General features: G+C 39.6%; 1 protein-coding gene across 1 annotated transcript; it reads right to left on the reverse strand.

Annotated features, from left to right (window-relative positions):
* Nucleotides 1–448: 448 nt before the first annotated feature.
* LOC116207718 (ferredoxin-dependent glutamate synthase, chloroplastic) lies at nucleotides 449–15,429 on the reverse strand. The gene is made up of 33 exons (XM_031540792.1): nucleotides 14,945–15,429; nucleotides 13,717–14,029; nucleotides 12,585–13,027; nucleotides 12,357–12,488; nucleotides 12,021–12,119; nucleotides 11,228–11,298; nucleotides 10,676–10,772; nucleotides 9,850–9,942; nucleotides 9,396–9,541; nucleotides 8,604–8,763; nucleotides 7,695–7,805; nucleotides 7,506–7,564; nucleotides 7,279–7,461; nucleotides 7,030–7,159; nucleotides 6,872–6,930; nucleotides 6,597–6,702; nucleotides 5,442–5,538; nucleotides 5,052–5,167; nucleotides 4,763–4,960; nucleotides 4,524–4,634; nucleotides 4,135–4,374; nucleotides 3,948–4,046; nucleotides 3,533–3,628; nucleotides 3,242–3,439; nucleotides 3,067–3,141; nucleotides 2,825–2,953; nucleotides 2,627–2,725; nucleotides 2,303–2,445; nucleotides 2,120–2,213; nucleotides 1,603–1,841; nucleotides 1,423–1,501; nucleotides 1,137–1,220; nucleotides 449–978 (listed from the first exon to the last, which is right to left on the reverse strand). Exons 1-33 carry the CDS (start codon nucleotides 15,236–15,238, stop codon nucleotides 817–819), a joined length of 4,755 nt encoding a protein of 1,584 aa, XP_031396652.1. The 5' UTR covers nucleotides 15,239–15,429; the 3' UTR covers nucleotides 449–816.
* Between the last annotated feature and the right edge of the window lie 312 nt (nucleotides 15,430–15,741).

Genomic DNA, 15,741 nt, shown 5'->3' on the forward strand with positions numbered 1-15,741 from the left:
TTATCATTGGTCTCTTTTCTAGCCAACATGATAATTATCTCATGTCATGGGTCTATATACAAGTATATCAATCATTCATGTGAGAGAGAAGACTATCAGTATAAATTTCCCTGGTCCACAAATTGCTATTTTTCTTCCTCCTCGAATCCCTCGGAAAAAATCGATCCTCCTTTCCTTGTCGTTTACCGACAGGTCAATTCAAGTGTATCTTCACCCGAGTAGATTGGATTGAATTTACGCTCGACCATCCATCGTAAGTACCTCTACTGTTCGAATACCAAAGCTATTCATGAGCACGGGACCGAGGAATATAGGCCGATTAAGCCAAATATGCTACGCAATTTTATCTACTGAATAAATCTCTAATTTCTTGATTCTTCCACAGTTTACAAAGAACGTAGGATTCTCAAGGGTTGAGTTAAATGGCAAAGGCTCGGATTGCCTGATCAGGCACGGAAACTGGAAGCTCGAATACAACAACATTATTCGGTTACGTAACAAAAGGTTCAATTGAATAAGACGGGGAATGTTCGATGACAAGCACTGGCGAACCTACAGTTTTGGATCTATCGTAATGGTCCTTTTTTTTTTCTTTTTGTTCTGCGATGTTTGCTGTACAAACTTCCTAACATCTGGCAGAGGTTGTCATTGCTTTCTCAATGGAAGCGCTCGGGTTTTGACCGAATAGGAGATACAATCTTCCCTAAGCAGGCAGCGTTCCCGACTCATAAGAGCATGAAGCAATGTTCGATCGACTTGGAATTTCTAAGACTGTACATGGATGATGCTGCAACTCTCAGAGATCGTACCGGAGTCCTAAGCAGATTGCAGGGTGACCTGATCAGCATCTGTTGTCTGGTACTCGGCACAGGCCTCAGGAGTATCTTCTTCACTCGGGGGAACGAATTGCCAGAAGAGTGGTAGATACTTGTCCCACTCCTGGAGGATTTTGGCGCCCTTAGTGCTTCCGGTTTTTTCCTACACCGAGCATGTGCAATGTACCTTAGTGTTGAGCACATCATATTTTCATAACCTTCTGGACTGGGTTATGGGGCTGTCTTAACGGAAATGGTATCCGACTGTGGCGTATAATTATGCATGTGAAAAATACAAAGTCTAGGTAGTCGAAAACTTACGACGTGGGCCTCGATGAGGCTCTTCAGCTGCATCTGACCCACTGGTGCTGTCACCCTCTGGATCTTCACAATCTCTTTGTTGACCTGTTAAACATTCACCATCGGCCTTTCTCAGTAAAATTAATGATCTGAAGGAAACAAAGCTGCATTTTGTTTTCACATGCAAAACCTTCGAGAGGACCACAGCAAGTGATAATAACTTTTCGTCACGTTGTTCATGCTTAGAAAATTGAAAAGTGAAAAGAGTGCCAAAATAAGGTCAAGAGGAGGACTCAGCAGCACAAACCTTGGGGATAAGAGTGTCATCGTCATCGAGAATGTAGGCTAAACCTCCTGTCATTCCAGCAGCCACGTTTCTACCAACTCTGTCATTAAAACCCAAAACCAGCTCAGAATGACCATTCGAAATTTCCCCAGTTTGGGCTGATGAATCAAATTACTCTACATCAGGGGTTGAGAAACTCACTTTCCGAGGACTACAACACAGCCTCCAGTCATGTACTCACAACAGTGGTCTCCAGTACCTTCAACTACCGCTTGAGCGAGAGAGTTCCTTACAGCAAATCGCTCCCCTGCTTTCCCTCTAACAAATACCTGACCACCCGTAGCACCATACAAACAAGTGTTCCCTACTATCGTTGCCTCCTCAGGGCAAAAACCAGTCTCATCAACAGGAGTCACTACCAACTCTCCACCTGCCATGCCCTAATAAAGACAAAAAATTCGAGGCATCAGATGTATGAACTCCAACATCCAACCACCGAGACGCAAGAACTACACTTGCGAGCAATGCATGCCATTGCCATGTACATGTTTTCTTTATCTATATGCTGATAAAACAATTACGATTTCCATAGAGTATAAATGAATTAAACAAATCCACAATCAAACATGGAAGAAGATAGTAGAAACAAGATTTGATTCAGACGGAGTGGCTACAAATCTATCAAGGAGTCCACAATGCAAATATTCAACTTTTCTACCTTTCCCACATAGTCGTTAGCCTCTCCTACAAGACGGATATTCATTCCAGGAGTTAAAAAGCATGCAAATGACTGCCCAGCACTCCCAGTGAATCTGAGAAAACCAAAGAGTTAGAATAGATTAATACATTACCACTTGAAAGTTATTTCATTGTGAGCTATATTTAGATGATCATATCTTACGTTATGTTCAGCTGTCCTGCAAAACCAGTGTCTCCATATCTCTTGGCAACTACACCAGCTATACGACCACAGACTGCACGATCCACATTGTATATTTGTAATGTCTTATGAATGACCTTTTCATTCTCTATAGCATCCGATATCTGGACAGGAAGAGTGTAAGGTATGGCCAACTTAATCAGCACATAAACAAGCTACATAAGTATACAAAACTTGGGACACACTGCTGAATGAATCCAGTATAGAAAACAAGTCTGCTAGTGATTAACTTGGGGCACGCTGTCAAATCAACATAGTATAAGGAGCAAGTCTGCCAGCAATTACCTCTGGATCTGCCAGTATAACATCATCGAGGACAGGACCATTAGTATGAACCACCTGTTTCCTGATCTCAGTACTGCTCCATTTTGGCATCCCCGCATTCTGGAAATAATAAATTGTAAAACAGGTTAGATGTACCCAAAAAATAATGACAACGTTATAGAAAATGATACCAGTGGAAGAGCACTATGTGCAACTTACTGAGAGAAGATAACTCAGATCAAGGTGCTGAGTTTTCACTAGTGAGATGTCCCGAGGTTTTAACAAATCTGTCCTTCCAATTACATCATCTAACTTCTCATAACCCAGTTGTGCCAACATCCCTCGTACCTAAACCAAGTGAAAAGATTTTCAGCTATTCTAATAGAATCATACGACAGGGAACCTTAGAATGAAAAATTAAAATATGGAAACAGTAGAAGAAAGATATGCGGCTGAATTACCTCCTCAGCAACATACAAAAAGTAGTTTACAAGATCACCAGGCACCCCAGGAAACCGAGCTCGCAGCTCCTCTCTCTGATGCAAAAATAAATAAGGATGCACATAAAGAATTCATGTAAATTTTCAGGAAGACCAGGAACAAAACCATGACTGAGGTAACAGCACTTTACAACACCTGACTGGCAACACCAACTGGGCAATTGTTGGTATGGCAGATGCGAGCCATGACACATCCCGTGGCAATCATGGCAATAGAACCGAACCCATACTCATCAGCACCCATTGCCGCAGCCATCATAACATCCACTCCACTCTTAAATCCACCATCAACCCGCAGAACGACTCTTTCTCGAAGCCCATTTTCAATTAGTGTCTGCAAAGAATCTCGAATCAGCATGTAAGCCTTGCAATCCATAAACTTAAAACTAGCTTCTGAGAATAGTTGAAGACCCTTCGTAAAATATACCTGGTGGGTTTCTGTTAAGCCAAGCTCCCAGGGGCCCCCGGCATGCTTGATGGAGCTTATGGGGCTGGCTCCAGTTCCACCATCATGACCGGATATCTGCAAAGAAAACAAGAACCATTAATTGTGGTCTATTATGTATTTGCAATACCAGAAACTTTTAGGATCTTGATTTCAGAGAACAGCGTTTGTGATGGATGCAATAAAATAATAGGTATTTGAGTCTCTTTCAGATTACAAAATGATAAACCTGTCCTCACAGTATGCGAGCATGTGTATAAGAAAATTTTTGTTTAATTTATAGGTATAAAGGATGAAAAGATCTACTTCACTCATAAAACAATATATATGCATTTCAATAATATGAGATATCCCCTTCACCGCATGGTAAGTACCAATCACTGTAAAGAGAACAAACCTGGATGATATCTGCATTCCCTTTTGCAACCCCAGAAGCAACTGTGCCAATTCCAGCTTCTGCCACGAGCTTTACTGATACTTTGGCATTGGGATTAACCTGCATGATTGCAGAAACAACCACAGTAACTTTACAGCTCTGATGGCTCTCATCAATACCAGCTTACTCAAGTAGAAGTAGTTATCACCTGATGAAGGTCGAAGATCAATTGTGCAAGGTCTTCGATGGAATAAATATCATGGTGTGGTGGTGGAGATATGAGTGGAACTCCAGGCTTGGAATTTCGCAACCTCGCAATATATGCACTGACTTTTGTTCCAGGTAATTGACCACCTTCACCAGGCTTTGCACCTTGTGCAATTTTAATCTCTAACTGATCAGCATTAACCAAGAAAGTTGGAGTTACACCAAAGCGACCTGAAGCAACCTGAAGTAAGAAATAGAAAATTCCATTAAGAATTTATTAAAGATTAGGTCTGTCTATAAACAAATTGGAACAAAATATTATCAGTCCTAACTAGACAAAACTCATAAAATAAAGACCAAAAATAACGAGACCACATGCAATTCAATGACCTGCTTGATAGCACTGGTAGCAGTATCCCCATTCTGTAGTCCTTTCAGGTGTGGCAGTGTTGGAGAGTAACCATCTACAACATCTGTCAATGGGCTCCAGCGGATAGGGTCCTGCACAGTCTCAATGAGTAAACACTATGAATATTTATGCAATTCAAAGAAGTAGACTTAGACAGGAGAAGAAGCAAATTTAAAGCTGAATATTGCACAGGATTTTGGACAAAGTTGCAGACCATTACCTCACCGCCTTCTCCTGAGTTAGATTTTCCTCCAAGCCTATTCATTGCAATGGCAATAGCTTCATGAGTTTCCCTTGAAATCGCCCCAAGAGACATTCCTCCAGTGCAGAAGCGTTCGACAATGGAAGTTGCAGGTTCAACCTTCCCCACAGGGATTGCCGCACGATCACTTCTAAACTCCAGAAGATCCCGTAAAACCTAAAACAATAAATTATATGTGAATCACAGAATATCATGCAACTCCATTGTGGAAATGGAGGTCTTAAACTGGCTTGGCTACATCACTCACATTAACAGGGCGATTAGCCAAATGCTGCTGGTAAACTGAAAATGCACTCATACTCTTCTGACGAACAGCTTTGTGCAGCAATTTTGACATCTCTGGGTTGTTTCCATGGTACTCCCCTTAAAATCATACCAACAAAATTACCTTGATTGTTGATCAGGATAGATACATTCCAAAAGCCAAATGCAAAACAGAAACCAATTATAGTATATCCGGGGATGTGGTGAATCCATATATATAAATATAAAGATCTGTCTAGAAATGGTAGTCTTTAAAGGCATAGATGTTATATTCAGTCACTGAACTACTTGCTTCTATAATAACTGTTGAAAATGTGTACATGGTTTGTCATTGTGACAGCATAGAATGAACGTATTTCATAAAAACTGATACCTCCTGGTCTAAATTGAATAAAACCAAAATTTTCCAGTCTCTTCGCAGTATCCTCTGAGAAAGCTTTCACCCAGAAAGACAAAGTCTCCCTTGCAAGCTGACAGAGGTAAACCATGATTCAATTTAATGAACATAATGGAGAAAGCGCACAAGATCTTAGTAAATGAAGCAGCAAAAACCAAGTATTAATCTTGCTTTTTATTGACGAAAGGGTTCGGTCAGATTAACGATGGCAAAATAGGTGTTAATACCATGGAAGCAAACATGACCATTTCTACTCTTTTCTTTCCAACATAAGATTCATAATTTCATATGCCAGATGCAGTTCTTCTGATAAACATCTAAGCTATGCAGCAGGGTTGGTCCAAGATTTCTACATTTTTTCCATTTCTGTATGCAGAGTAATTTGTGAATGCAGAACTCCTTTCCTGTTTGAATATTAGAGCTTCTATAATGATCCTAACAGCTCTGACAATCTTAAAAAGCCATCAGAGTATACCTATGTTGAAGCCTACAGCCTTGCCAGACTAAGGCATCCAACTAATTTGCCAGCTGGCAGATACCCACAAGAACACCGAACAAACTTTTTGATAGGTCAGCATCTATGTCAACATTGCAGCAATATAATTCCATAGATCAATTATTCGTGCTAGAAATTGCTTTGACCCATGCATTTCTTATTGTTCTGTACCCTTTCCTTTCTCCTGTCCAGAGATATATCTTCTCATATTCCTTAAATAAAATATTCTGATATAATACAAACCTCATCCTATATTCACCCAAAAGAATAAAAATCCTGTACATATTAATAGTGAAATATATACTATCTCCATACTTGAGCTTGTTTCACTTTCATCAAGTACAACAAATGCTTTCCCAGCAAAAACCAGGGCAATTTAAATAGCATCATTATTAAGAGGTAGGAGAGAATTGTTCTTGTCAAATACATAAGCAACTGCCCCTGAAAATTTCTAGAATGGCTACTTTAGCAGTACAAGTTTTTAAAGAGAGCCAAGCCAGTGACTGCAGGCTCTACAGCCCCTAAAGCTCACACAGTTTATGCTCTCTCATGGCCAATAAAAGGATTGATTCACAAATAATTATGTCTCTATGTTAAACTGAAAAAAATGAACGCTTTCTACTTCATTTGCTTACCTCATCGAAGGTTAATCCACCCATCTTGGATACACTTCCACAGAATGCAAGGTCAACAATATCTTTACCCAACCCATAAATCTCAAATATTTGGGCACCACAGTAGCTGCATAATATTAAAGAGAATATATTGAGGCAATAAGAAATGAGTAGAAAAAAGGGGGTAAAAACAAATTAAAGGAGGCGCATAAAATGGATAATATATAACAAAATGCAGTAGAAGGAACTTAATCATACTACTGCATGCACAACAACCCTCTCAACTTGCACTATACCTTGATAATAATGAAATACCCATTTTGGAGAGAATTTTGAGCAGCCCAGCTTGCACTGCCTGAACACAGAATTATCAGTCAAATGAACTCCGCAATTGATAATAACAAACAAAACTCATGGTTAAACTAATAACACATGGTCGAGGTTAAGGACTGACCTTAACAAAATTCTTCTGTGCCTGTTCAATTGTCACAGTAGGCATCTTACCATTACGCATCAGATTTACAGTCTTGTTACTCAAGCGCCACTGCCGACAAGTTTCCAATGCCAAATAAGGGCAGACCGCACTGAAAAATGTTATTTTTCGGATAAAAAGTGTTAATTTTTATTGTCATCACTGCTCTTCTTAAGAAAAGTATACTTGTGATATGAGAAAGTAAAACATAAATGACTTTTAGAATGTGACCTTGCCCCATATCCGATTAAGCAAGCAAATTGATGGGTACTGAAACACTGAGCTGTGTCGGCTACAATAGATGCAGACATTCTCAGGCCATTTTCAATAAGATGCTGATGAACAGCCCCAACAGCAAGAAGAATTGGGACTGCAGGACGAGTTGGTTCCTGGGGAAAAAGGGCAAAGATCATTATATTTCACAGAGCGAATATTTCTAAACTCTTGATTTATAAAACCTTTCCCTGATTATGTTTACGGAAAATTGCAAGCATGGATGCACTGCGGATAAACTGACCTGGTCCAAAATCATAAGACAATGGAGTTCATGATGAAAAATATACAATGAACATACTTAATTGAGACAGTCCATAGAGAATGTAATCAACCCAAATTTTATGGCAGAAGAGGGACCACTGCTTGTGTACCTGTGAAGCATTTTCAGGTCCAACTTCCAGTATGTTTCCTCGCTTCCCCAGATTAACTTCAAGAGACATAACTAATCCTTCTCTTAGAGGATCAATTGCTGGATTTGTCACCTGTGAATATAACAATGGTTTCAAAAAAATTTAGATACATGACTTTAAGTATATGGTTACGAATTTTGGTCAAAAGAATAGTTGCATTCTAGAAGTCTGGACTTGCAACACATGTTCCTGGTACATGTAAATTGAAAAAAGAAATTAAGCTAGTTCTTTTTCCAGAACTTTAAAAGGTGAAATAAAGTGACTATTCGTATAGTTACAAACCAGAGGAACTTCAACCAAGCTTGTGCATAGGCTAATTCCCATAAGCGGGCTCATGTACCTCATAAAATTATATCCATTAAGCAGAAACTGAACAACCAAGCACAAGACATAAAAGGCAAAACAGTGACTTCACATCTGCATATGGATTTGCATGATCTAAATTGATAATCACCAGCAAGAATAATATCACATTCCAAACTCAACCAAGATAACACTACTCTTGTCATTCAAAATGGTTGAACTCACTCCTCAAGTACTTGCTTTAGATAAATGTAAACACGGTGGACAAGAAATTCGATATTTATGTTATGGAAATCTGACTATCTCAGTTCCCAACATTAGATAGCCTATGGTCCGAAAAGACTGCAAGAAAACTTATCATATACTTTTCTTTCTTTTCATTCTGTTGCTTTTTAACAAAAGCAGATTTCATCAATTAATGGCACCACTCATATATTAACCTACATGTGGAGCTTCTTGCAATAGCTGTCAAGATGAGAAACGCCATATCTTATAAATAAATCCCTGAAAACACACATGGGCCCAATAATGAGAGAGAAGACTGCATCAGTCTTAGGGAGAACCAACCTGTGCAAATCGTTGCTTGAAGTAATCATAAAGCATATGAGATTTCTGAGACAACACTGCCAACGGAGCATCATCTCCCATGCAAAACGTAGGCTCTTTTCCTTGTGCAGCCATAGATTCAATGACCATCTGGACATCCTCACTGGAGTAGCCAAATGCCCTGTACAGTGAGAGCACTAAGTTAGCGCTATTAAAGTGAAGGGTCTTAATAGTCATTTCAAGAAGTGAGTTATCTCCCAGAATGCAAGACCAAACTACAGTACAGCAGAATATAAGCAATTCCCTTTGTAATAGAAGAATAATGATATCAATCATTTAGATAGCCAATGCATCCATCACGACGACAGCAGCACAGGCTAAGTAGGAAGGACATTCATTTCTACGGCATAAATTTCTGGAATCCGTACAACCTGAAGACAATGTCTTCATAGCCCATGAGGACTCAATCCACATACGTACTTCTGTTGTAGGACATGACGTTGAAAGCTGCTCAACTCCCTGTAGAGAATTATAATGAAATTCACCTACTTATTTGTTATCTTCAATCATTGTCCTGGATCTATCCAATGTTTGGGCATGCCACAAAAAAAAAAATCACACAATACAAAATGTACTCATAGACATCCTCTCTGAAGACAACTTCACAGAGATAAGACTAAATATCGTACATCACTTGACATAGAAACCGCTCCAATAACATTGAGGAAACATTTGATACCTCCCAGAAGTTCCCCAATACAAACTTTCTGACATACAGCATTAAAGAGTATCAGAGAACACCGATGCACTTACTGCTGGTGCCTTAAGATTGATTCATTTTCCATCATTGTAGCAGAGAGGAAGTTAACGGGCTTCAGGGTACGCATATTTTCAGTTATCCACTTCCCATAGGGATTTGACAGGGCCACTCGCTTTTTGACTTCTGTATTCTCATACACCTGGGGTGCAATACGCTATTGTGTGAGTGAGAGAGAGAGAGAAGTAACACGGACGATACCAGCTAGCGTGCACCAATTATAAGTGAGCCAACTAAGAGACTTTGTTAGATGAAGAGATACAGCACTCATGTCTTCCACACGATTTTTAAAATGGGCAGGAACCCAGAGGTAAGCCTATAAGTTTTAGGTGACCTAAGGTATAGTTTACCCCCTATAAAAACCTATCAGTATATAGCCCCAAAGAATCTGATGGCATTCAAAAGATAAATGAACCATATCTACATTCCAAAAGGACATGCATAAGATACCTGACCACTGGATAGATCAACAGTTATCATCATTCCAGGACCAAGACGGCCTTTCATGGTAACCTTTGACTCGTCCATTGGTAGCACACCGACCTGGATATACATGCCCAGATGATGATGATAAGTAATTCAAGAAAAGAATTACCAAACAATCAATAGCAACTCGACACAAGCTCAGGTTGCAAAGTTCCTGTAAAGTTTAATCTAAATTTTGTTAATAAGTCCTTATTTTGCCCATAAAAAAAAAAAGATAAGTGCTTATTAGTCATGAAAGCCCCTTTCTTTGTCAAAACTAAAGTACTAGTGCTATTAGCCATGTTCAAACATAAAATAGTGACTTGACCTCACCAAATCTCGAGGCATAATATTTTTCTCCTAGTAGATTATATACTTAGAATTAGTAGATAAGAAATTATACTTGAGAGAAAGAATTAATAGAGAAGATAGAGTTGCAAGAGGCTTATTAGAGCTGTTGACATGACCCAAAATTGAGTCCTGTCATGGAAATACATGATTATAGCACAGTATCATCCTTCATGGAAATCTAACATAAGTTCACACATATCATATCGAACATATTACGAACACGCTTCTTGCAGAGAACGGAAAATGCTTTATTAGAGTCTTTGTTGTCTAAAATAATCAGGATATGCACCCAAAATTGAAGTCCTGGTGTAGTCTAAAAAATTATTAAATGGCAGAAATGAAGAAACATGAAATATGTTCTGAACAACTTAGGGCATCATTATCATCCTACATCAATGAACAGCAGGAAATGCCTCTGCAAGAACATGAAGTCAAACAATCACAACCACATCAAGCATACCTCAGAAGCAACATAGACAACATTATCTGAAGTCTTCCAGTATCTAGCAGGACGAAGCCCATTCCGATCAAGACAAGCCCCAACTGTTTTGCCATCACTGTCCAAGCAAATTATTTTTTAGTCAATGAGGAGAGGAATACTAGCTTCCAGACTGAATAAGAACATAAAGCACAGAAATTGAAACAGCAAGGAGCATTCTATACATACAACGAGTTAGAATTTGAAATTCTAACAAGAGATTTACAAAGAAAGAGAAATACCAAAACATCAACAAACATTAATGATCATAACACATTAACTTTTGTACCAACATCTCTACAGAATTCTCCTATACCTCAGCTGACCACAGATCATTTTCCAATCAAGATTACAACAACCCACAAGGTGAAAATTACACCGGCATTATCTAGATCCATAATTCACCACATGCACAATTTTTAGAGTTTTATTAATTGCACCATGCTGCATAAGACCTAACCATGCGAATCGTGCAGGTTTTGGCCAACAGCAATAGAAAATTAATGTAAGAAAATTGCTTTTCAATTGGCCAACCTGAACAATAGCAGGGCTGGTCCATCCCAAGTCTCCATCTGACCCTTGTAGTATTCGTAAAATTCAACCACCTGTAGATAAAGAAAAGATATAAGTACCACTTTCTTTAAGTAAAACAAGCACTGGATATTGCATTGTAAGTTTGACTGCATCAGCATGTGGATTGATGCTTTAATTCAAATGAAATGTGCTGCGAGACAATTGAGTAAAGAGGTCGTAAATATCAAGAAACACCAAAATCTACTGAGCAAACCAGAAGAAAGTCCTATATAGCCAACCCAAATTCTCGTACAAAAAGAACCAATTCCTAGGAGATGATCTAAGCTCTTTCAATTTACTCCTTTACTCTTCTTTACGTCATGATCACATCTACCACATCTAAGGTATGCTAGGCCACATGGAAGTTTAATTAGCGGACCAATCCAGAAGGGAAAACATACTTTTTGTCAGAGGGTTTTGTCCTGGTGATCTTACACGAAGATTTTCAAATTGACACACTTTCATTTGACAGGGCTAACTGACAGTACAATTTGCTAACATGTTAGTTTTGATACAATAGACTTCACCAACAAGACAAGAACTAATCAACAATGAAATCTCAGATAGAATGTTGATATCTGAGCATTCTCCTTTTGAAGACTCCTATTTGAACCACTGAAATTACAATTTAAAAAATTATAAGAACGGGATGATTGAACAGTCATTGCGAGATACAACTCGATGAGCTATGGAAGAGAAGCAAGACAGGATCTATCATATTGTCCACATGTGTAGGTAAAGCAAATTAGAATACCTCAGGATATTTTATCATTAAAGTGGGATGATTCTTATATGCTTCTGGAACAAGAATCATCAGAGCTTCCTCTGGAGCTCGACCACTTCTGATCAACAACTGAAGCAAACAAAAGAGGGAATAATGAGGAATTGGCAAAGAACTAGAGCAGAATGGAGTAAAACAGCATTTATCCTTTTAAGACTGCACAAGGAGAAAAGTCGGAAGTAGCATTAAGTCCTCAATAACCAAAAAGGATGATCACAAATTGCTCCTAACTTGCTTTTAAGGTTAGGGAACATGGACACGTGAATTAAACCATCTTAAGAAGATTAGCTGCAGAAAGAAGAAACATACTTCTGCTGCACTGTCAAGGTTTGCAGAATCAGATGCCTTTGGGTTACCAAAAGGACGAATTTCATTTTCACGACCCCGCCAAACAGGAGATTTTAATGATGTCTCTCGAGATTGCATCCAGTTCAAGTTACCCTGCATATCATTTTAGTGGTAGTTTTAGGATTGAATCACTAATACACAGAGAAGGAATGGGAGAAAAAGGCCAACAGATAAGAAGATAAATTTTACCTGTATAGTATTGATCTCCCCATTGTGACCAAGAAACCTCATAGGCTGAGCAAGAGGCCATCTGGGACTAGTATTTGTGCTATACCTTCTATGATAAATAGCAAATGGAGATCTGTACAAATCTTTCTGAAGATCTAGATAAAATAAACCAAGAACTTCTGACCGAAGCATTCCCTTGTAAACTATGGTTTGATTTGACAGGGAACAGATATAAAGGTCCTCTCCCCAGCTTGCTGAACTAGCTGCCTTCTCTATCAATTTTCGGCAGATGTAGAGTTCACGTTCAACATCTGCTATGCTGTCTTCTTTAACCACTCTAACAAATACCTGTTGTATGTTGGGCATGGTTTCTCTTGCATAATAACCAACTACAGATGTATCTACAGGAACAGGCCTCCATCCAAGCACCTCTAGCCCTTCTTGTTGGAAGATATTTACAATAGCTACAGGAACAAGCAGAATCACACAGTTAAAATACCTGTATTGCATAAGACTATAACAACAAAAACTCCTGAAAATGCACCGCAATAATATGAGGAAAAGTAAATCACCTTATAACGAAGAAAAAAGCAAGACATACAAATCCAAGCATCTCCAGGTTTTCTTCCTTTCTTTCTTTTTTTTTTTTTGGACAAAGGTTTATTCCTCCAGGCCCCATGGATGCCCACATTATCCATGGGACTAACTAATCTCATGTGTAAGCGCACGGATTACAAGGGATCCACGTCGAGGGAGGTTTACAATTGAGGGCGATTTCAAGTAGACCACTTGCGCTAACCCTCAAAGGTTCATCTCCAGTTGTTTCTAAATGGCAATGAATTAATATATGTATATATCTAATAAATAAAATCTGAACTACTGGAAACTGTAAGCCCTGAATGTTGTCACCACTAAGAGTGGCTTAAAAGTGCAATCACGAGGTTTCTTATTCTTTAGTCAGAAAATAATGACAACAAAATGCTTTTTGCGCAACAAAATGCTTTCTGTGCAACAAAAAGTGTGAAATGCCAATTGGAAGATGGTACATTCCAAAGGGCAACTCCATGAATATTCATCTGAAGCACATGAAAAAAGACTTTCAAGGAAATTTCATGAGGTAATAGCTAGACTTAGAACTGTCCCACACTCTCACCTTTTTTGGCTTCATCGAGCAGATCAGCATCTTTTGGGAGAAAGACCATTCCAACACCAGTGTGCAACTTATCAAAGGAAGAGATCCCCTGCTCAGTCACCCAACTGTTGAATAAATCCCATGGAATCAAAGTCATCACACCCGAACCATCACCAGAGTCATTATCAGCTCCGCATCCTCCACGATGCTCCATGCATCCGAGAGCAACAAGAGCATCCTTAATGATCTGATGAGAGGCCTTGTTATCCAGGTTTGCAATAAATCCTACACCACAAGCTCCTCTCTCGGATAAAATGTCCTCCAAATTCGCAACCTGCTAATCACAGCATCATTTCAACCAGTTTCTCATTACAGATTAAGCACTAACGTCATCTTAAGCAAATGCAGGATGATGTTCCATGAGAGTTCAACTATATTCATCCGAAAAGGATTCCTACTTCTGTTCATGCAACACATAAATCATTTTTTTTTCTAAAAGCAATTCGAGCTGAGCTCATGCGACCAAAATAAAGCTCCAATCTTCCCACTAAAGAAATGTCAATTAGAATGAATAGGAAGTCAAGATATCCGCATGACAGAAACTGTTACATTCATTGAGCAAGAGATGAAAGAAAAATGCTCCTTCTCAGGAGGGCCATAAGAACTCCCTGTTTACCTCTTCTCTGCGGCTCTTATTCATCTACTCATACAAAAACTTCAAATTGAATATTCGAAAGATACTAGTCTATTACAGAATATCCGCTAGATGCAATACACTCAAACAGTCAAAACTGAGACTCTCGTGATGAAGTGGAACCGCGCTGCAAGCTAGATACCGATATTAAAGTCGAAAAGCAATGCATAAATGCATGAAAATGCTCGTCAATGGGAGAAGAAAATTATTAGTTATTCAACGCATTCCACCTCAACGGTAGCTCTGACGCAGTACCTTCTACTGACACGGCTTAAAAATCTAAGGTGTGCAGCAGTGGTCATTATGCTAGGTATCTGATCGACTTGATAGTTACTTGATCGCCACCTAACATCAAACTAAAGACTGCTGTTGTTTCCAAAGAGTGCCCATCGTTTCCGCGAGACACACTGCAGAATCCTTCTAAACATAGACGTCAACCGTCTGCTCCCAGAATGTCGGAACACTAAGAAGGAAGAAGGAACTGGTTTCCTCTTCATCTAATTAAACACAGGACGAATGACTTCTCCATTCCTCCGTAATGAAGGAGAACAGTACCTGAGGCTTGGGACCGGACTGAGAGGCGGACGAGTCATCGAGGGAGCTGGCAGTGCGGTCGAGATCAAGGACAGCTCGGACAGGAGTAGGCAGGGACTTGGCGGCGAAGTGAGGGAAGGCTCGGGAGGTGGAGAGGCCGAGCTGGCGGCGGCGGCTGGTGTGCTTGGATTTACAATAAAGGCCGACGAAATCGACGAGGAGGAGGCCGCTGGCTTTGCCTCGGTCGGAGAGGAGGACAGAGCAGGACTTGGCGGAGAGAGCATTGGAGTGGAGCAGCTGCGGGACGGAAGCCATGGACGGATAGAGAGTTCGATCGATCGGAAGGGAGACAGAGAGAGGGGATTGGGAAGAGGAAGGGAAATGTGGACGAGAAAGAAGATAAAATGGGAGAGAAGACCGGAACCACCCGCGCCCCCTCACCACTCACCTCTGGCGTCTACTTCCTTCAGCCTACTGAAGTCGCCTTCCTCCATTTTGGTGTTTCCTTCCTTCCTTCCTTATATACCGTCATCAGAAATATCCATATTTTATTCCATTTTATATTTTTCAATAAATAAATGATAATTAATAATGTGGCAGTCTACTCTCCGGGACTCATCCCCGGCCGCTATCCTCTGTTTGCGACACAGGGCCGTAGCGTGGTTTCCTCCCCGGTCGCTCCCTGCGAGCATCCATAAGCTTGCGTTTGGTTTTTGGTTTTTGGAGTTGGATAAATTATATAACTCCACTTGATTTTATATAATAATTATAAGAGTTAACAAATATATTAATATGTAAAATATATATATATATATAGA

The sequence above is a fragment of the Punica granatum genome, chromosome 1 (genome assembly GCF_007655135.1).
Source record: "Punica granatum isolate Tunisia-2019 chromosome 1, ASM765513v2, whole genome shotgun sequence".
NCBI lineage: Eukaryota > Viridiplantae > Streptophyta > Magnoliopsida > Myrtales > Lythraceae > Punica > Punica granatum.